Source organism: Notamacropus eugenii, chromosome 1 (assembly GCF_028372415.1).
Source record: "Notamacropus eugenii isolate mMacEug1 chromosome 1, mMacEug1.pri_v2, whole genome shotgun sequence".
NCBI lineage: Eukaryota > Metazoa > Chordata > Mammalia > Diprotodontia > Macropodidae > Notamacropus > Notamacropus eugenii.
This window is the reverse complement of record NC_092872.1, coordinates 427,069,876-427,093,173: the sequence shown is the minus strand read 5'-3', so window position 1 is coordinate 427,093,173 and position 23,298 is coordinate 427,069,876. Positions and strand designations below refer to the sequence as shown.

The 23,298-nt window shown below is 42.3% G+C and overlaps 1 protein-coding gene across 1 annotated transcript in view; it reads left to right on the top strand.

The window, feature by feature from the left end:
* PPP1R16B (protein phosphatase 1 regulatory subunit 16B) overlaps positions 1-20,439 on the top strand; it is a 154,766-nt gene extending 134,327 nt beyond the window's left edge. Inside the window, exons 7-11 of the mRNA XM_072631498.1 lie at positions 6,191-6,316; positions 8,048-8,123; positions 9,270-9,399; positions 9,519-9,687; positions 13,124-20,439. Of these exons, the coding sequence (XP_072487599.1) occupies positions 6,191-6,316; positions 8,048-8,123; positions 9,270-9,399; positions 9,519-9,687; positions 13,124-13,711 (1,089 nt within the window). The 3' untranslated portion in view covers positions 13,712-20,439. The remainder of the gene's footprint in view (positions 1-6,190; positions 6,317-8,047; positions 8,124-9,269; positions 9,400-9,518; positions 9,688-13,123) is intronic.
* Positions 20,440-23,298: the final 2,859 nt, after the last annotated feature.

Below are 23,298 nucleotides of genomic sequence, written 5' to 3'. Positions count from 1 at the left end.
GAAAGGATTGTAGTTATCCAAATGGTGGGAGCAGCTATGTCTGTTCCACTGGTTGGGTCCTTGCCCGCTGCTATTTGGAAGGGGTGAGTGATCCTCAAGTTCTGAGTGGAACAGGGATTCTGAGTTCCTTCTCACAGGTATGGGATCGGGGAGGTCAGTGTTTAGCCAGAAAGGGGAATAGGACATTGACAGGAGAGAAGAGGACCCCATGACACTTTCTTCACCAGGCTCTCCAGCACATTAATGGGCTGTAGGATAGGGGAACCCCTTTACCCCCATCACTGCTGACAGGGTAAGGATACAAAAATACATATATCACAGACTCTGTCCTTAAGACACTTCCAGTCCATTATGGGAAATGTGAAGAGAAACATGTCAAAATAGTTCATATTTCAGTATTCAAAAACTGTGATTTATCAATGACACAAAGGTGAACTCCTCCAGGCCTTAGTAGAAAGTTCCCTGAGTTTCTGTTGGCCAAACATTCAGTCTAGTCAATTTAGTGATCACCTCTCTGTTTACTAAGGCTGGTCATCAGATGACAGACAAATAATCTGTTGTGAGGCTCACTATTGGAAGCTTTTTGGCCTTAGTAGCATTTTCCAGAACATGTGTTCTAGTGGCAGACCCTTAACTACTATAACTGTGTCAGTGGAAAACACATTTAGGGGAAGGCAGGTGTGACAATGATAAAGACCTGCAAGTGCAGTTGTGTTTAGAGAGGAGTGGTGCTTCCTCCAGAAAGACCAGCCCTTGGACCCAGGAGAAGAGCACCAGAGCATAAGACCCTGCAGTGATAACCCAGGACTTGTCCCATGAATTGCCACAGTTCAAAGAAAGATACTGGGAATGGCAATCCTTCAGGGAGGAAATCTATCTTCCCTCCAATGCAGATGTTGGCATCCTGACACCAAGTCCCATTTGCTCCATACTAGCTGGCCTTTGAGAGCCCACGGTCTTCACAATGGAGCTTTATAGGAGGATTGTGATGTAACTATATTACAATAATATTTCTTCCCAATGAGAGAAATAACAGACCCTGCCTTACGTTCCTTTGTGCAGGCTGGCTCTCACCTTCCTGCCTGGTCCAGCTCACATCTGTTCTTAGCTCTTGCTCTGAGCAGCGACAACAAAAACCTTTATTCAGTATGGTTATTGTTGCCTCTAGTACCCAGTGCTCCATTACACAGTCCAGGATCTGATTCTTGCTACCCTCCCCCTAGTCTCCCTGTGCCTTTTCCTGCCTCCTAATATCTGGCTCTGATTCCCAATGTTGAGTCACTTTGTTCTGGCTCTGACCTCTGCCATCTGGCCATTCATTGCCTGCAACTCTGACATCCCATACTTGGGTTTCAGTACCTATGACCTGGTTCCTCTACCCCTGGGGCCTGAGAATTCTATTCTTGACTTTCATTGGAGTTTCTGATCCCCATTCACTAATATCTTGAAGCCAGTATTGGCTCACCATACCACCTCTTCCTGGTATGTGTTTATGTCTGCTGAGGAATTAGGATCATAGGATTTAAAGTTAGAAGATCCAACTAGTGTAGTGTAACACCTTAATTTCATAAACGAAGAAATTGACAAGTGAATTCCCTAGAGAAGAGAAGTGAATTCCGAACGTTACATAGGTATTAAGTTGCAGAGCTGGGATTTGAACTCAGGTCCTTTAATTCCAAATCCAGTACCATTTCCCATATATCATGTTACCTCCTGGCCAGCTCCTTGGAACATTTCCTACTTGTCCATCAATCTGTTCCTCTTCCAAATTCTCAAATTCTATACCCAGCATGTGCCGCTTGAATCTATTTCTGACTCTGCCCTTTGTCCTGATTCAAACCTCAGATGTGGGACCTGGTTTACCTTCCTGGACCTGGTGGTCTAGCCCACTTCCTGACTTGTCTGGTATTACATACACTCTACATTTTTGACGATTATCATCGCTATGTGTATCACTTCCACACCTTGAACCTTGATATCTACCAACTTTGTTGGTTTGCCTTAGCCCCATTCCCTTTCCATAGACTTGAGTCTTAGTTAATATTCCAACATTGATTATGATTGGCTCTGCCACAGTTTGAAATCTGGTGTTGAACCCAGATCAAGTATTCTTATGGCACTTTGTGGTTCATCCTTTGTTTTCAAAGAGGACCAGTGACATCAAGAGGTGATGACTTGCACATGAATTGGATTCCAGTGAGGCAGTTGTACAGTTGTGAGCTTCTACCTGAGTTCTCTGAAGTCTAGTGGCAAGACAAAAGTCAAGACAACTGGTGATGACCCAGGAAGCAGTGGATGACCTTGGCATTTTTGATGCTTGACCAAGCTCTAAGTGCTCCACAGTATCTATTTTATCTGCCTTCAGGGGATGTCTTCTCAAACTTGGTGTACTGGCATTTTATTAGCATGTTTAGTGTGATTTGGTTCTAGAATTAGCTAATTTAGCTCATAGATTATTTTCTTTCAAAGGGAATAAAGAACTTTAGCTCACCTTGTGGCAGGATCCCCTGTGCACTAAATGGCCCATAATCTTTGATGCTTTGGCTTGATTTTCAGCTATCTGAGCAGGGACCCTTTCTGATGAGGGTATACAAAATTCACCCCTCCCCACAAATTTACACATTTGAATCTCCTCTATCTAATGTAACCTCTGTGTAATACAAGTTCATGCCATGGATATTCAGATTCTAAAGGGCTAAGAGTGTGATAAACAATGTCTGTGACATGTTGGCTTCTGAGAATAATAATGGCTGGCCCCTCTATAGCATTTTTGACATACATCTCATGCAGATGCTATTGTTATATTCATTCTATAGAGGAGGAAACTGAGGCTCCAAGAAGTGTGTTGCCAAGGGTTACACAGCCATTAAGTGTCTAAGTAAGAATTTGAACCCAGGCCTTCTTTACTCTAAGTCCAGTGCTCTATTCACTCCACTGTAGTGTCCCTGTACTCCCACTGCTAAGATCTCTGAAATTCATGTTTATAAAATCAAAGAATCTCTGTGAGATAGTAGATGGATATTCTATTCCAATCTCTCTTTATCATCCCCAATAAGGAGTCATATGGAGTCATATGCCTGAAGACCTCCAGTGTTTATGGGCTTATATTTTACCTTTTGGATAGTTAACTCCATATTAAAGATTCCTACCCCCAAACCCTCATTCCTGCCTGAAGTTAGAAAGAGTGGCTAGCTCACTAGAGATAGCATGGTGTCAAAGGTAGGGCATGAGTTATGGAAGGAGTTTAGCACCATGTACCAGAGAAGCCTAGTATCAGTACAATCTATGAGATATGAATTATAGGGATGGTTTATAAAAAGTAGTGCCCAAGGACTGTCTTAGGAACAGACAAGTGATATAGGTAAGACTGTCAGAACAGTGCATGATTCAGAGTGGTCAGCAGTCAAGGGTAGACACACTGACGAATGAGAGCCAAGTGTGTGTTGTCAGAGAAGGATCAGGAAGAGACTAAGACCCTGGACAGCTCATGCTGGGCTCTGTTTAAGCCCTGACTATGGACTTTTTACCAAACCACAAATCTTTTTTTCCCTTTGATATTTTTAGCATTATTTTTGGAAGACAGTGTGGCATAGTGGCTAGAGGGCTGGCCTTGGAATCAAGAAGACTTGGTTTCAAATATGGCTTATGAAAAAATTAGAAGTTATTTTCTAATCACAGCCAGACCCATAATGGCTGTGTGACCTTCTATAAGTCACTTAACCACTTAGAGCCCCAGGTAACTCTCTGAGGCCTTAAGTTGTGGAATAATTGCCCATTTACATTGGCATAAGGAGATTCCTTTCTTCTAGCATAGAGCAACCTCTATGTTAGTGAAATCACAGATTCAGACTAAGAGAAAAATGTTTTATTTTAGCAATATTGAATTCAGGAGGGAAGCGGTCTCATTATCATTGGCATCATGCCAAGCTTATCGTTATTAGATGCCTATTATATGCAAGGCATTGTGTTTGATGCTAAGAATACAAAAATAAGTCCTCAGCCTCTTCGTCTCAGGTGGTCTCCATTTTCACTCTAGTTTAGCCATCTCCCAGGATAGCTACATCTTCTACCTCATCATCCCTTAGATCTTGGTCTCAGAGGACAGAACTAGGACCTATGGACGAAACTGAAGAGAGGCAGATTTATGCTGATATAATGAAAACCTTGTTACCTGTTAGATCTATGTGGAATGATTGTTTCATAAAATGCTAAATTCCCCATCACTGTAAATTTTCAAGAGAATTTGAATGGTCATTTGTTGACTGTTATAAAGGGGATTTCTACTTAGGTACTGATTGGGGTAGGTAATCTCTGGGACCCCTTCCAACTCTGAGATACTATGATCTGCAGTCTTAAGCCAAGTTCCAGGTCTCTCTGAGCACATTATCCTTACCTTCTGTCTCTTTTATTCCTCCATACCACCAAGCTGCTTCTCTGTCCTTATCATGAGACCTATTTCTTCCCACATGCCTCTCTACATAATCTAGACCTCATGTTGAGTCATCTTAAGGTGCTCTTATTCATCTATTCATCATTGTTGTTCAGTCATGTCCAACTCTTCATGACCCTGTTTGGAGTTTTTTTGGCAAAGATACTGGAGTAATTTTCTATTTCCTTCTCCAGCTCATTTTATAGATGAGGTGAACAGAGTTAAGTGATTTGCCCAGGGTCACACAAATAGTAAGTGTCTAGCCTGGATTTGAACTCAGGAAGATGAGTCTTCCTGTCCAGGCCTGGTGTTATATCTATTGCACCATCTAGTTGCCCTTACACTTACTTAGATGACTGTAAAGTTCAATTCAACAATTCTCTCATGAACCTACTTATGAGAGAAATACAATATAGTATAGTTGATAAAGAACTGGCCTGAAAGCCAAGAAGACCTAGGTTCAAATCCTGCCTCTGATATTACTGGTTGTATGACTCTGGACAAGTCACCTAACCTATCAGTGGTCTATTAACCTCTCTAAGACTACAAGTTGCAGAGGTGCCAACCAGCATTGTTAGAGGGAGTTTCCTCACTTGGGAGTTCACTGTGAAAATGAAATCACAGGTTCCATCTCTTTCTCTTTGTGTTAGGCCCTTGGGATACAAAGATAAAAATGTAAAAACAGTCCCAGCCCTGGAAGAGTTTGTATCCTAACAGATACATGACATAGATAAGGAAGAGATTGGAAATTGAGACTAAATTGGAGGAATTCACAGCAGTCCAGACAAGAGGTGATTAGGGCCTGAACTAGGCTGATAGCCCTATATCAATGGAGATATATTGAGACAGAAATGGCCAGACTTGGCAACTAATTAGATACAGAGAAATGAAAGAGAAGAGAGTGAAGAGTCAAGGATGACACCAAGGTTGAGAGCCTTTGTAACTGGAAGGATGGTGGTTCCTTTTGGTAGTAATAGGGAAGTTTGGTGGAAAGGTGGGTTTTTGAGGAAAGATAATGGATTTATTCCAGTTTGGATAAGTTGAGTTTGAGATGCTGATGGGACATCCAAGTGGCGCTGTCCAGCAGGGAGTTGGTAATATGGATAATATGATCAAAGAAGAGATTAAGAAAACACACACACACACACACACACACACACACACACACACACATACACACGCACACAAAGAAGTAATTTGCATAAAGATAATAATTGAATCCATGGGAACTAATGAGATCATCAGGAGAGATGATGGAGATAAAGAATAATATAGGGCCTTAGGCAACACTTTGGGGACAGCCATGGTCAGGGGATGAAAACTGATAATGATTCAGTAAAAGAGACTAAGGAGAATTTGGAAAGATAGGAAAGAACCAAAGGAGAGTAATATCATGGAAAACAAGGGAAGAGAGTGTCCATCCAGGAAGAGGGGATTTTCAACAATGTCCAACGCAGCAGAGAGGTCAAGGATTCTTTTATAAATTTTCTCTGATTGCTGAATTCAAGGATCATTTCATAAATATCTCATATCTCTGATTTCCAAATATGAGACTGGATAAATAAAAATCAAATCGTAAACATTTACTAATAACCTATTGTATGCTAGGCATTGGGTATGCAGTTGGTGCTCAATAAAAGCATGCTGGCTTAATTCACCTTTTAAATGTGATGCCATGGCACAGAACAGATTGCCTTATATTGTTCTCCTTAAAGGGTTTCAAGGTCCAATAACCCACAGATGTCTCTCCTTCTCCCTTAGCTGCACATTGCTGGGGCCAATGGATTCCTTCATGCAGCTGAGCTCCTTCTTGATCAGGGAGTACGAGTGGATGTCAAGGACTGGGATGGCTGGGAGCCTCTCCATGCAGCTGCCTTCTGGGGCCAGGTACATCCTCCAACCCTCTTGGCTGCATGGTGGGAGTGGGTGGCACTTCATGGCAGAGCTTTGGGTGTCAGGGGTTTGGAAGGTTTTCCTGCCCAGAGTTGATGTCTATGCACTCCTAGATCTCTAGTAGTAAGCAGTATGTATGACATATACCAAACATATCTGGCAGACTGACTTCCCCGAACACACCCCATGCCCCATAGTGGCTATAAGAATCTGTGGGGTAGCCTTCTCATTCTGACTCCCATCCTGCATCCCCCAAATATGACGGCTCCTTTCCTGGTGACAGTCTATGCCTGGATACCTTTACCTCACCCTGGAGTTAGCACTCAGCATTTGATAGAGCAACAGTTCTCATACTCTTTGGTTTCAGGAGACCTTTGTACTTTGAAAAATCATTGAAGCTTCCTCCTCACCCCCAAGAGCTTTTGTTTATGTGGGTTATTTACTATATTAAAAATGAAAACATCTTTTTTATTTGGGGATAAACAACAAAATAGTTTTGACCTCAAGAATCCCCCGAAGGACATAGTTATCATGTTAAGAAATCTTAGTGTTATTACAAAGATAGTTTTCACTGCAAGGATGTACTGAAGGGGTCTCAGAAAACCTCATGGGCCCCCAGATCACACTTTCAGAACTATTACTCTAGAGTCCAGAATAGTGTGTTGAGAAGAGCACTGGTTCTGGACTCAGAAGACCTGGGTTCAAATCCTGAGTCTGTTACTTATTAGCTGTAGGTCTAGATAAGTAATTTTACCTCTCAGCCTGAGTTTTTTCAAATGTAAAATGAAGATGTTTAATTAAGTTGAGGTGACATGGTATAGTTGATAGAGTACTGAACTTGGAGTAAGAAAGACCAAGTCCCTCCTTAGAGCTATACTGTGTGGGCTTGCACAGAATATTTAACTTCTTTGTGCCTCAGTTTCCTCACCTGCAAAATAAGGAGACTGGACTTGATGTTCTCTAAGTTCCCTTCTAGTTCTAAGTCTATATAGTTCTATGAAATTATCTCCAGCTTTTAGGATCTTTTTGCCTCCAAATTTTATGAACCTGGGCACTCTACTTTTAGAAAGATGATAACTCCAGCTATAATAGAATTAGTTCTGTTATAGGACCTCTACTTGAATCTGCTTCCACTGAAGCAACTGGGCATCACCTAGGAAGTACCAATAAATCCCTAGAGTACCTGTCTTTCTTTGTTGGACTTTTGCTAGAGTAAATCTGGTCACAAATAGTATAATAGAATTTAGAGCTGGAGAATACCTTACAGAGGCTCTAGTCCAGCCTCCTGCAGGCCTAGAGAAAAATGGCAATTCATGGTTACACAGGTAGCAGTTAGAGCCAGAAATTGAACCCGGGTTCTCTGACTCCCAAACTGTGTCTTTCTACTACCAGATGGCCATCTTGAGTAGCAAAGGGGGTGGCAGTTTAGGGACAATTTGAAGGTTTCCATAAAGAACAACTTCCCTAGGCCCCACCCACCCTTGACACTGTCTGTCCTGATGCCTGAAAGTTGGATTAAGCAGTGCTCCTTCCTTGACTCCTTGTTTAAAATGCATGTATCCCTGGGCAGAAAAGGGAAATGGGAAGCTTTCCTGAAGGGGACAAATCCTGGTCAGAGTATCATTGTAAGGCTACCATGGATCCCAGGTGGCCAGGATTTTGCCCCGTGGCCCTCAGTCAAGCTCCTTGGAATTTGCTCTCAGTGGCTTTGTCTCTTTGTTTCAGATGCAGATGGCGGAACTGCTGGTGTCCCATGGAGCTAGTCTCAGTGCTCGGACATCCATGGATGAGATGCCAATAGGTCAGATTTTCTAGCTCTTCTCTTTCTTTCATTCTGCAGTCATGTGGGCTCTTTTTTCCCCTTCCTCTTCAACACTGTCAGTTCTTGAGGGTCCTGGTTTACTGCTGGTTCATTCCTCCTCTGTATCCTAATAACAATAAAACCGAATCATAGAATTTGGAACTAGAAGGAACCTTAACGATTATTTAGTTCAGTCCCCTCATTTTGTAGATACAGAACCTGGAAAAGCTAAGAAACTTAGGTCACACAAGTAACATTTCTGGGATTTGAATTTAGGCTTTTCTGACTCCACGGCGAATATTCTTTCCATTACATCAAACTGCCTCTAAAATAATGATAACCAACATTTCTGTATCATTTATGTCTCTCCCTCCTTTAGATCTAAAGGAGGGAGAGAAAGAAGGAAAAAGAACAAAACATAACACAATTTTTGATCTCATTTCATAGAAATAACCTGTGAGGTAGGAATTTTACATATTATTATACCCATTTTATATGTTTTTTAAAAGATAAACTATGTGAGTTGCACAGGGTCACATAATTAGAGCTAAGATTTAAACCAAGGTCTTATGCCTCTAAATCCAAGGTTCTTTCAATGATACCACCTTCTCCCTGGCTATTGCCTTGATCCTTTCCTTACTGTTTCTATACACCTTTTAGAGTAGATTCTTTTTGTCCCAAGAAATGAGACTAATCTGCTTCCTTTTGTGCTAGTCAGTCATTTTTCAGTTGTGTCTGATTGACCTCATTTGAGGTTTTCTTGGCAAAGATTCTGGAGTGGTTTACCTTTTCCTTCTCCAGCTCATTTTACAGATGAGGAAACTGAGGCAAACAGGGATAAGTGACTTGCCCAGAGGCAAATGTCCAAGGCCTAATTTGAACTCAGGAAGATGAGTCTTTTTGACTCCAGACCCAGTGCTCTATTTGCTGTGGCCTCTTCTCTTTGTAACTCCTAATAAAGCTGGATGCCAGGGCTTTCCCTGCCTGTCCCTGAAAAGGTCAGGCTTTATACCGAGTCTGTGCTGGGTTGTCTGCCTCACTGCTGTGACACCTTCCTTTCATCTGGGTTAATGGTCCTCAGCCCCCTGAAGCCAGGAGGCCCATTCCTTGTGCTCAACCTGACTCTCCCTGGTTTTTCTGTCTTAGACCTATGTGAAGAGGAGGAGTTCAAGGTGTTGCTGTTGGAACTGAAGCACAAACATGACGTGATCATGAAGTCCCAATTGAGGCACAAGTCTTCACTGAGTCGGCGCACATCTAGTGCAGGGAGTCGCGGGTGAGTGGGGCCCTGATTGGGCACAGCCTGACTGGACACTGCATATGGGGATTTGTGCCCATCATCCTGCTTCCCTAGCATTTGAGGATCAGGCACTCTTTCTCTCTGTCTCTCCTCAGGAAGGTGGTAAGACGGGCGAGCCTGTCAGACAGGACCAACTTGTACCGGAAGGAGTATGAGGAGGAAGCCATTGTGTGGCAGCAGAGGGCCTCATCAGAGGAGCAGAGAAACTCCATCTACAATGGAGATGTCAGAGAGACTCGTTCTGATCAAGAGAACAAGGACCCGGTGAGGAGAACTGTGCTCAAGCTTTTGAGTTAGATGGGACCCTAGAAATTATACTCTCCGTTCTCTCGCCCAGGGAAGAGATTCCCTTTTGTTCTATTTCTGATGGTTGTTTTAACACTGCCAGTGGTGGGGGCTAGGGTTAGGGTTAGACCTGGGTGTTGTGTGGTCAAGGATCAAAGGATAGCTAGATAGTAGTGGTATATGGAAAAAAATGGAGGGCAAAAATGAAAATGCAGGCCTAGACCTAATGCTGATGAAGGACTGATTTGAGCTGCTTAATAGGCATGTGATAAAATTATAGCCATCTGAGACAGGCAGTGTAGAATAATGACTGCTTGTCTCAGATGGAAGATGTTTTTCTCTCAACCCTAATTTCAGTGACCATCAATTCTGGGATTTTGTTGGAGGCATTGGGAAGGGTGTAGGGGATGGGTAGTCTTCACAAGGGATATGGTCATTCAGAGAGTCTGTATAGGTAGGATAATATAAACATGTAAAAACAAATAAGCATTGAGAGATCAAATATATCTCCTGGCTTTGGTTAACGGGGCATAGGACATCCATCAGCAACCTGGAAGGTGTGCAAATGTGGGAAGACATCGCCCCCTGCTGTCTGCCCTACAATATGGCTTTGCTGCGTGCCAGGCCACTCTTTTTCCCCTTTTTATTCCTTCTGCATTTCCCAAACAAATTTGTCCATGCAGCACTTTGGGCCTTGAAATACAAGGTGTGCTAAAAGTTTTGGTGGCATTTAAGCTTGTTAAAGCTTGAATGTCACCAAGACATTTGAGATGTCCTGTATATCAATGGGAAACAAATGTTTTTGGAGCTGGAGGTTAGGGAGTGCTTCTGGGATAAAAAAATAGGCTTCAGAGAATTTGGGAGCAAAATAAAAGAAGTTAAGGCCATTCTTCTTTGGTTAGGGGGAAGCACTATGTAATAAACCTTTTTGGTATATGTAATTTCACATTTAATATCCTAGAAGGGAAAATATTGCTAGCATTGAAAATTTTCTTATAGAAACCCTAGTCCTGTAAGAATTTGTTAGTTCTGTCTCCCTGAGGTTGATTGGAATACAGTTGGGAAAACGCTGCAATTTATTGTTCCTGAAGAGATGTGTGTAAAACAGCTCTTAATTTTTTTATCATGAAAGATCTGAGATTTCACTGGTCTGAGTACTCCGTCTGTCAATATCAGTCTCCCCATATCCATATGTTCCCATGACGCCAATGTAGAATATCTACCCTTGGACCACACATTTTCAAATGTTATCTTTTTTTCCACTTTGAACTTAACCTGTAACTTCTTTGAGTTTCATTGGGGGTTACCCCAGAGGAATGGACTCTACTAATGCAAATTAGCACATCATTTGCAACTTGTCTTCCTAGAGAGTTGCCTGAGGCACTAAGAGGTTAAGTGACTTGCACTGAGTCACACAGGCAGTATGTGTCAGAAGAGACTTAAACTTAAGATTCTATCTTCCTGGCTTTCTATCTCCCATGTCAGTTTTTGAACATATTTGACAAAAATGAGCAGGGTCATAAGATCATAAATTCAGAGCTAGAAGGGACCTTAAGGATCATCTAATCCAAGGGTTCCCAAAGTTTGGTCTGAGGATCCTTGGGGGTTCCCAAGAACCTAACTATTTTTGTTGTAATACTAAGAGGTTATTTGCCTTAATTATTAAGGTATTCTTCTCTTTTCCAGCTACATATCTGTGTGAGGCTAGATTTTCTTTATATACTTTAACCAAAACAACATATCATGACCAATTGAATATAGAAGTATATTTAAGAATCCAATTGTGTTCTAATAAGCCAGACATTAAGGAGATTTACAAAATATGAAAAGCAGTGAAAGTGCCCCTTTTGTCACTAAATTTTTTCTTTTTGGAAAATTTGTTGTTTTTCATAAAAATATTTATGTTAACTTGTAATGAGCTTATTATTTTTAAATCAATAAATATTTATAAATTTATCAGTTCAATTTCTAACATGGGAAATATTGATAGCTATAATCCACGTAAATAAAACCTTTTTTTTGAGAGTGAAACAAAAAAAAATTGAAAATATTGACCCCTTAATAATGTCATTAGTACAAGCCCTTAATGTTACAGATGAAGAAACTGAGTCAGCAAGGTTATGTGATGTATATAAGGTCACACACTAGCAAAGCAGCAGAGTTGGAATCTGAGCCCAGGTCCTCCATTATCAAATCTAGTGCCCATTCCATGAACCCACATGAGGAGTCTCTTTCAGCCTGACCACCTGGCATTTCTTATTATTTGTCAGTTTGTTCCAGGGTAACATTTAGAGGGATTAACTGATTTTGACTAAATTTTAAATAAAACAAAAAGGTGTAATCATAACATTTGTGAGCTTGGGGGGAATTTCATAAATGATCTGGTTCAATCCCTTCATCTTATTGATTGTCTGATGAGGCCCAGACAAATCAAGTGATTTGCTCAAGGTCACAGCATTAGTATGTCAGGAAGACAGAATTCAGGCCCAGCTCTCTGGAATTCTCAGCATTGTTTCCATCTTACCAGCCTACAGTTTTAAATTTGATTTGTAGTTTAATTGCTGCCTTGAAAACAAAATGACAATTGACAGTTTTTGAATGGGCATGTCTCCTATCATTTTAATAAAATTTCAGTTGTTTCCATAATATTTGGTCTTCAAGCAGAAGTGATCATCTCCCCAAGTGAAATCTGTAGTTCCCTTAATTGACTCAGGTCCACTTGGTTTATAAAAGACTTGTGACTGGACAGTCTGGCATAGAAGAAGGCACAGCACACTGGAAGTCAAAGGATGTGGGTGCAAGACTAGGCACTGCCATTTACTCTGTGACAGTTTTAGGAAATCATTTCCTCTCTCTGGGCCTTCATTTCCTCCTCTTTAAGATGCTGGAGCTGGGCTAGAGTTCTGAAGGGCCTTCTAGCACCAAGTCCTATGATGAATCATTTTACAAAGTCAAGAGTCCTTCTTTAAAGCACAGAATTATCTCCTAATCTGGCAGCTTGTGGAATTGGTTTTTTGTGCTTTCAAATTGACTAAAACCCGAGGTACTCATGGAACTGGGCAGCTACTCAGAACCTAAAGAACTGCCTGGGCTCTCTGTTGCCTGGGGAGCTTTGTGATTAGAGAGTTTTCCTATAGATATCCATGGTCTTGAAGAACCCTGTGCTGAGGCTCTCTGACTTAAAGGGAAGTAAAGATCTTCTCATAAACCTGTCTTACTTTTAGATTTGTATCCCTATAATTCAACACAATGCTTTGCATATCATAAGGACTTAATAAATTCTTTCATTCATTCATTTATTCATTCATTCACTGTATGGTGGGAGCAACGGTAGAGTTAAAAATCTCATTTTTTTCAAAGCCTCTTCAGAGTTGGATAATGCTAACACCTGGTGACTTTTCTCCTTTGTTCACAGAACACTATGCTGGAAAAGCCATTGCTTCTTTCTGAATTTATGACCAAGAGCACACTGGGGAACACAGATCTGCCCATGCAGAATGGTCTCCGGGGGCCAGTCAGCACTTACCCATACTCATTGTCTAATGGAGACATGCCCATCCAGAATGGACTCCGGGCTCCGGTCACCACCCACCAATATTCTCTTGCCAATGGCGACATCTGGAAGGTGCAGGAAGTGCCAGACTATACCCTGAGTGCATCTCTTCCCTATGGTAGCCCTGGCCTCCGTGACATGCCACAGGCCTGGAATGTATACAAGGAACCCAGCCACCAGACGCTGTCAGAGCTGAAGAGGCAGAGGGCAGCTGCCAAGCTCCTCAGCCACCCCTTTCTGAACCCCCACCTAGGTGGTGGGGTGACAGGGATGGGTGAGGGCAGCAGTGAGAGCAAGACCCCCCTAATTGGAACAAGAACTTCTCCTTACAGTGCCAATGGAACTTCTGTATATTACACAGTAGCCAGTGGGGACCCTCCTCTCCTAAAGTTCAAGGCCCCAATGGAGGAGATGGAGGAGAAAGTGCGAGGCTGTTGCCGAATTTCTTAGTTCTGCAGCAGCCAGGTCCCTGGACTCAGGAGGGAGAAGGACCTGGTCATGGCCAAGTCATGGAGTATTCCTGAGGCTGGCCTGGAGCAAGTACCTGAGGGGCAGCCTTGTGGGATGAGAGTAGGAAAAATGAGGCCGATTCTCATTTTCAGAGAGGAAGATTTTTCCACAGTTGTCCTCACTCCTGGTGTCACCCTGAACTACCCACCCCTGAGAGCTTACCTTGGACTACACTTATCACCATTCTGAATGAAGAATACCAGTTATTAGCCTCATGCAAGTGACTGCCAGATGTCTGAAATGTGATGTGAGGAATCCTGCTCTGCTCTTGTGAAGCACTTACTTGCCACCCCTAGTGTTCAAACTCCTACATGTCTCATACATGCATATGTGCACACACACATGCACACACCCACACATGCATGCACAAACCACTTGTGGCCGCATTTGTGCCAAAGACCAAGGTGGATGGCTATAAACAGGAAGGTGCATGTCCAGCCTGGGTGCTGAGAATATAGTTGCTCACTTGCTTATATGAGTAACTGGTATTGACACAGGATGTGTGTGGGACAGCAATAGAATGTCTGTGGCGTGAGGTGCTTTCCAAACCATAGCTCAAGACCCATGGCAGGAGTAAAGTCCAACTCCAGACTGTGGCAAGACCCCAGCTATAGTTAACTCTGTGGTTATGTTCAGCAGGGGTGGCTGAGGGTATTTATGCCTCTTGAGGTCCCCCTAGGAATACCCCTTAATAGAATCAAGGCAAGAACCCTGAGTCATCTTAGGAGTTGGAGACGAACAGAACCTAATCCAAGACCATGCACATAGTAGACACTAGATGTTTGTTAAGAGAATAGATGAATGACCAGTTTCATAGCCATGGTCATTATCTGCTGGCAGTAGGAGCTCTTCTGTGTATTGTTCCAAAGGAGGTGAGAATCCATGAAATTGTTCAGAGAAGTTTCCTTGTCAATCCCACTAAGATAATGCCTCCCTCTGCAGGATATGGTCCCTGTGAAGGTCAAGTGTCAGAGATAACAAATTAGGTTGCTCCAATCTCATTTGATTTTTAAAACTCCACATAGAATTTTGCCATTTAGCTCTACAAAGTCAACATTTTAAAAGGAAAACAAAAATCTTTCAAGACTAGTAAAAGTCAAAGGGAAAATACATTTGTCTCCAGTCAAGGAGATTCTCATATTGACTCCTGTCTGCCCAGGGCTGGATATGGTATTTAGAAAAAACACAGTTGTGTAAGGGAAAGATCACTGGATTTTGTATTTGGAGTACCTGGATTCCACTTGTGATTTTACTACTTTCAGGCTGTGCAACCTTGGGCAGGTCAGTTAAGTTGTCTGGACCTGTTTCTTTATCTATAAAATGAGTGAAATGGACTAGATGGTCTCTAAGATTCCTTCCAGCCCTTGATACTTGGGTCTCATGAAACTCAGGGACCTATCAGTTTTTGGTTACTGAGTTATTTGCCTCTCAACACTCTAGCCTAGGGAAATAGAAACTGAGGTTGCTAGTTTATGAAAACATCCCTGTAGGACTGAGATTTAGCTTAGAGCACACAGCTTACCCCTGTAGTGTTTAAAATGGACAAGTACTAATGTCCCCAGCCCTGCAGATGCTGGCGACAAAAGTAAGGTTCCCTGCTTGGCGTAAGTGGTCAGCACAAGATTCTGAAATGCTTTCACTGCCTCCCAAGCACATCCAGCTTGATTTTTGTGCCCATGTGTTATGGATACAGAGCCTCCTTTCTGGTAAACTGCAAGCCCAGGACATGGAGGGTGACAGGGCTTTACCTGGAGGCATAGACAGTCACTGGTCTGCACGGATGGAGCTCCTGCCAGGACTGGTAATGCTCATCCCAGTAGAAAGCATTTGGTTCTCATTAAAGGTGACAGGAGGTAGGTAGGAGGCAAGCATGGTGCATATGACTGACAAGGCCATTTATTCAGGGGCTCTTCAGGAAGCACCACATGCCGGAAGGCAGCAAGGGACTAGCCATTTGAAGGACTGGAGTTTCTAGGCTGCCTGTATTCCCCAGGAACCTGGGCTTCACAAGCAGAGGAAAATCACCCCAACATTATTTCCACAATCCATCCAGTCCAGGATTCTTTCTCTGATAGGAACTGTCAAATAGCTTGATTCCTCCCAGACAACTTAACTTTTCAGCTTAGCTCAATCTGACTACCTTGGTGATTTATTTACTCCTTTGGGGGAAGCTGTTTGTGTATTCAGCCTCAATCACCTCTTGGGGGTAGGGGAACAGTGAATTTCATGTTTTCTTTCCACTTAAGCAGGACGAATTTTTGATTTGTCCTAAAACTACCTCTTTTCAGCTCCATGGAGGTGCCCAAGTTCTAGTTTCCAGGGTTTAGGGAACAAGTGCATGTTTATCCCTTTCTCCCTTCCCCTTTCTATAAGTTAGAGTGATCCAAAGGTAGAATGAGCTGTCCCAGGAGGTGGTAGGGTTCCCATCATTGGAGATACTGAAGTAGAAGTCATCGTACAACTTATTGGCAATGTTGCAGAGTGAATCCCTCCTTAGTTACAGGTTGAGTTAAAGGCCCTCTGAGGTTCCTTCTGGCTTTGAGGTTCCATAACTTCCTGAGTCAGTGAACAAATTTCTCTGCAAGCTGAAGGACTAATTTTTTTTTTTTAATTAAAGATCCAGGTCAGGGGTGGTGGTTGTGTATGTCTGTAGTCTCTGCTACCAGAAAGGCTGAGACTGGTGGAATTTTTGAGTTCAGGGGTTCTGAACTGCAGTGGGCTAAGCTGATTGGATACCTGCATTAAGTGTAACCTAAGGAGGGGTTAACCATCGCAGGTGAGGAAAAAAAATGAAGTTCAAAACTTGCCCACTGATTAGAAATGGAATCTGTGCTAAGTGGCCAATTGCACTTTTAGCCTGGGTGAGACGGGGAGACCCAGGTTCATAAAAAAGAAAAATTATTCCAGAGGTATATAAACAACATAGGTTCATGTATGCAGACATATCTGTGTGTGCAAACACATCTCCATATGCAGCCCTTACATGAAACAGTGATGTCTGATAATTTTTATGTTGTGTTTTATATGTTAACAGCCCTTTACCATCATGATTTGACTGATTCACACAACCCCAGACAACTCCAGAGGCTGAAACCATTGTCTTCAGGAAACCTGAGGCAGAAAGACAAAGGTGGAGGTAGAAAATAGTGGTTTGGCAAAGTCCTTTCAGTGAGTCAGAGAGCCGGATGAGGAGAACTCAGTGTTTTTGAGATATGATCTGACACCTTGCTCTACTGTAAGGAGGTGGACAGCACCCTGACCCCAAAAGACTAGCTAGGATTGGGCATCTCTGATGAGAACGGGACAAAGAAGATAACAGGGTCCACAGCTGCCCCAGGAGCTGACATACATAGTTTTACCTTGTTTGTACTATAGAACAAATGGAGTTTAGTGACATTTCACGTGTCTATATGTCCAGAGGACCAGGGGAGGATCTAATCCAAAAACGATGTACATTTGACTTCATAACTTTATTATTGCAGACCAGTCCTGAAATCCACTCAGTCCAGACTAGCCTCCCTGCTGGGTGGGAAGGTGGCAAGATGTATAGTAGCAAAGAGATAGGAATTGACCATATCTGACTTCTATTTGTAGCTGCTAACATGCAGACTTGATGACTTTAGTCCTAAATATGTAGGGACCCTAAGGCATGTCTATCCCATGTGTCTACTTCTAGACTCCCTGGTCTGAATTCTGTCCAGGGCCTCTCATGTAAGGGGTACCTGCATGTGAAATGAAGGTTCTACAAGGATTTCCTTGGCTCGCAGTCTCTACAGATGAAGCCAACTAGCTTAGAAGAGTTGCATAAGTCGCTGTGCTTTGACAAGAAAGAGGCTATGGCTGAAACTCAAGTTATAGGTTGTTGGGGAGCACAGGAAAGGGTCTGCCAGATTGAGAAATTGAGAGAACAATGATCTTATCTGCTACATCCACTTCAGGGCAGCTATTATGGATCCTTCTCCAGTGTGCCCTTACAGTGGGATAAAACTGACTCCCTGAAGAGGAAAAACTCTGAGCTCAGTCATTTCAGCCTAGAATTAAAGCCTCCTTGTTTCAAGGGCATTGAATACAGGACGTGTCCTTGTCCAGGTTCTCACATAGGTTCTCCTGGAGGCAGGGGGATGTAATAGTAGAAAAAAAGTCAGGTGAGTCAAAGTTCCCCCAAGCCTAGTATTTTCTTGTGCCTAATCAATGCAAAGCAGAAACCCTTGAACACAATGGAGCCAAACAGGGCGATATTGTCTCTCTGGCAATCAAATAACAAATAGGCAAATCAATAACCAGAGCCTTTACTTACTGGGGAGATGGGAGCCCACCCAACAGGTTCTCTGATTTACTTACTGCTGTAAGATGTACAACAAAGGACTACTGATGTGCTGAAAGATACAAAGCCATGGCTGCAGGTATATGAGGCTTGCCTAACTTTAAATGTGGCCTTATTGGGCACCACCCAATGTGTCGTCTCCGTTCTGCCCTTGTATGGGAAGCCTCAAGGATTTCTGCACTCATCGTATTGCTGGACTCTTCCAAAATGGAGGACTTATTTGTGTCATAGCTGACCAGAACTGCAGCCCCAGACTCACAGACTCCTGGCCTGGGTCAAAATGACCTTCTCTCTCTGCATTATCCCTTCGTTTCTCACATGCTACAATCTGTGTTGAACTAGTCAACACGAGCTTGATAAGGAAAACCACTGCTGCCTCCTAGAGTGGGTCCAGCATGAAGTGTCTGGATCAGAACAGTATCTAAGGGATCAGCGATGGCAGCCAGCTTGGAAAGAGAGTGCAACTTGAAGTCACAAGGATCTGAGTTCGAATCCCAGCTCTGACACTTACTACCTGTGTGGCCTTGAGAAAGTCACTTAACCTCTCTAGGCCTCAATTCCTGCCTCTGTAAAACGAGGCCCATGTACTAGATGACCTCAAAGGTCCCTTCCAGTTCTAAAAATAAGATCTTAAATTCTTGCTGACACCATCTCCTCTTCTGGTTAACACAGATCTTTGATTACTATGACTTAGCAGAAAGTTGAACAATGGTTTCTTCATCTTTGCTGAGGAAATTTCCTATCTCCTTGAAGAAATGACTGCCTCCTCTCCTCTTAGAATGAGGAATGGGGGGAAGGATGGAGAAGTTGGACAGTTTACCAGATCCATTCGAGTTACAGCTCTGGCACCATTATTTACTTTGAATTGTGAATTCCCTCAACAGCAGAAATACCCACAGTCAACCATAGGTGCAAAAAGAACACCCCAAAGCCAACAGAGATTTACAGATTATCCATACTGATATATATGTATATATACATGTGTTTATACACACATATAACAGGTTGTTTCTTATTCTCAGTTTACTCTAAAATATAAACATTTTGTTAAACATATGTTTATATGTTTATGTTTTGCTTAAGTATGCTTATATTTTAGAGCAGATAACTGAGAATTAGAAACAATCTGCCTTTCTCTAACTCTCCTTAACCCATTAGGTATGCGCTCTCATCTGGTCAAGAGCTAGACTGAGAGAGTTTTTTAAGATCACAGTCACAGGCTACCAGCCGCTAAGGCCTCAGGCTTAGTGCTGACTGTTAGATAAACTGGCCATGGAGTTCTAAGTCAATTACCATGACTTTAGAACTTATTAACAGATTGTAAGCTCCATGAGGGCAGATACCTCATCTTATTTATCTTCATATCTCCCCAATGCAGTGCTGGGCACATAGTAGATACTTAATATGCATTTGTTAAATTTGAATTTTGTTTCACCAGAAGAAAAAAATAGTGCTGTCAATTGACTGATCAAAATCAATAATTTTAAGCCATAAGATAAAATTTTTAAGTGGGGGCTTTTTTTTTAGTTTGCTATGTACAAAATTATACTACACCATTTCCAGATTTCTCCTACTAGATTTGTTGCAGAACACAATGGTATTTTTCAGGATAGTCCAAGGATCATTTACACAAGGGCAACCTCCCCCCCCCCCCCATAAGATACCAGAAGGGCATCTTCTTTAATTTTTCATCATCTATAATCAAGCAAGCCTATTCCTCACTCGTTTGGCATCCAGGAAGAGTAAGATCTATGGTCAGGCCCCAGTGGGCATCTGAGTATGAGACTGGAGCTACCACACAGGCAGTGAAATTAGGCCTGGTTTAGAAACCACAAAGACCTTTCTACAGGAGTGCCAAGTGCAGCAGTGGACTCCAGGGGTACTAGGATAGATAGACAGGTATATTAAGTGGTGTGTAGTAGGGTGTGGACCTGAGCGTCCAGAACATGGTTGAAGATACCTAGCCCCCTGCAATAAATAACTCACCAGGCCAGAAGCCACTGATGTATATAAAATACTTAACAAAATGTATTTTATGTGAGAAATGTATGAACACTGTATATTGTATTAGCAACTTTGTGTAAAAAAAATTGGTAATCAACAGAGTAATATATTTAAAACATTTTTTAAAGACAACCACCAATCTTTGATATTGTATGAAGTGACTTCATGCTATACCTTGAAGTCTTAACTGGTGGTTTCTCACTGTATGGAGACAGTGTGTCTGGTCCCCAGGGCGCTGTGCATGCCAGATGGGGACCTGTGACAAGCAGCTTCTAAATGGAAGTGTCCTTCACAGGACATGAATTTTTTAATTAAAATTATTAAATTTCTTTTAATAATACCTGTCATTGTCACTATTCATTTCGGAGGGTAAAGTCTCCCCAGTTTGTCTGAGCTGGATTTGGGGACTCATTGAGGGAGAGCACTGAGGAACAAATTGGCAGATGGTTGGAAAGGAAGACCTCATTTTCACTGCCTCCACTCACCCACCCCCATACAATCAGTGACAACTGGTGGAACATCTGGTGATTCACACTCAAGTCATTTTTCTTGGGCCTCATGGGCCCAAAGTGGGGCTTTGGTGAATTCTAGTGTTTCTTCCTTGCTTCAAGGGAGACATTAAAAGCAGTGCAACTCAATTCAACAAACATTAAAGCCTACTATGTGTAAGCACAGTCTTGGGAGATGGGGCCATAACGATGAAACAGTCCCTCTTCTTAAAAAGCTTACATTCTATTCGCCAACCTAGCCAACTGCTCTCTCCACATAGAGGAGTACAATTAATTGTAACAGTGCAATTTGTAATGCAAAATAAAATGAGGTTTTGAGGGCCCTCAAAACTGGGATCCCTCAAACAATTTCCCTTTTAACTGGTAAAATAATTTCATTTACATTTTCTACTCTCATTTTGTGTTTTTACCTGTCAGTCTACTTCCTTATGATATCTATAAACTTGTTCAGGTGTCCCCTACCCTTAAAAACATTCCCTTGACCCTGCCCATCCCCACTGGGACCTTCCAGGCCATTGTCCTGTCCTGAGCTGAAACCAGAAATAGTAGTGCCCTGGCAAGCTCCACAACACTAGTCTAGGGCAAATGAGGGTGGGACATGGGAGAAGGGAAATAGGAGCTTAGGAAAAATGGCCCATGGTGGGACAGACCTAGGACCCTCTTTAAATTTTTTTAAAATTTTAATTAATTTTTAGTTTACAACATTCAGTTCCCCAAGCTTTTGAGTTTTAAATTTTCTTCCCCTCTCCTCTCCCCAACATGGCATGCAACTTGATTGAGGCTCTACATATAGATACATATTAAAATGCCACATTAGTCATGTTGTAAAGAATTAGAACCAATGGAATGAATCACAAGAAAGGAAAAACAAAACAAAAAGGAGAGAGAACAAATTATATGCATGATTTTTCTGAAACATTTTATGCTACTGACCAACTAACCCTCCCCATACTTTCTCCTTCGTTGCCATCTGGGACATTGCTGTCCCCTAGTTCTACCTGCTTGAAAGCTCATTTCTAATCTCTTTTGCTAGTTCATCTTCCTCCTCTAACCTAAGTATGGGAGTTCTCCCCTAACCCCTTTCTCCCCTCCAAATCATAACAGCCAGTATTTATTTATATAACACTTATTATGAGCCAGGCATCATTCTAAGCACATTGCAATTGTTATCTCTGGCCATCCTGACAACAACTCTGGGAGGTAGGTGCTATTATTATCCCCATTTTACAGAGGAGGAAACTGAGGTAGACAGAGGTCAAGTGACTTGCCCAGGGTCACACAGCTAGTAAGTATCTGAACCTGGACTTGAATCTAGATCTTCCTGACTCCAGGCCCAGCACTCTTCCACTGTGCTACCTAGTTATCCCCAAAAGCTCTGTCCTGTGCCCTCCTTTCTCTCTACATACTCTCCTATCCATCTCCATGAATCTAATCACCACCTTCAGAGAGGTGACTTCTAAATATACATAATCAGCCCTAATCTCTCTCCTGAATTTCAGCCCCCATCTACCACCGCCTGATGGACATGACTTGGATATCCAATAGCATCTCAGACTCAATATATCTAAAACCAAGTTCATCATTTTCTCTCTAAACCTGACCCTCCAGCTTCTCTGTTTCTGCTAACGCAGGCCTGCACAACCTGCAGCCCACTGGCATGCCAAAGAATTTCAGAAGGCCTGCAAAAAAATGTAGAGGATGTTTTCCTCTACATTTTTCACAGGCTGCAGGTTGTACAGCCATGTGTTAATGTTACCACCAAACTCCGAGGAATTAGCCTTACGACTTTAGATTTGGCTCTAATTCTTCTCTTTCAGCCCCCACCTCTTTTTAGTTGCCAGGTCATGTTATTTGACCTTTATGACATCTCTTGAAAATGTCCACTTCTTTCTACTCACCAGGCCACCTCTTACCTAGATTATTGCAACAGCTTCCTAATGACTCTTCCTGCTTTTGTTCCTTCCCTTTTCCCAGACATTCTTCAAACAGCTGCCAAAATATTCCCATCGTGCAGGTCTGACCAGGTCAGTTAGCTAGCTTTCAGTGACTTATTGTTTCCTATAAGATAAAATGCAGCTTTTTTCACCTGGTATTTAAAGACCTACACAGTCCTCCTTCCACCTACATTTTTGCTTTATTCCACATACTCTCTGAACTTCCTTGAGCTCAATATGCCCTCTCCCACCTCTGTGCACTTGCAGAGGTCACCCCTGGAGAGCACATCCTCCTCATCTTTATCCTTCATAATTCCTTCTCTTCAAGGTGCAGTTCATGTACCACTTCCTCCATGAAGTTTTCCCTTCTTTCACAGATTTTCATTGAGCTCTAAATCTCTCCTTTACACGATCACACCTATATTGTACCTTAGCTATGTACACATCAGAATCGTCTCAGTAGGATATAAGGGACTATGTTTTAAAATTTTTGGGATTCCCCATAGCGCTTAGCTCAGTACCCTGAACGTAACAGGCTTTTGTGGAAAGCATGCATGTGTAATAGCTAGAGGGGTGCTCCACCTATAATAGATGATGTCCCCATGTATGGGGGTAACTTTGCTTGTAATGAATGTGGAACTCTGTCTAACATGAACTCCCCACATGAGATGGGCCCTGCCAGGGCATACATTTGACTCCAAACTTTGTCCGTTAGGGCTAAAGGTATGTCTAAATTACGGTATTTGCTGATAAACT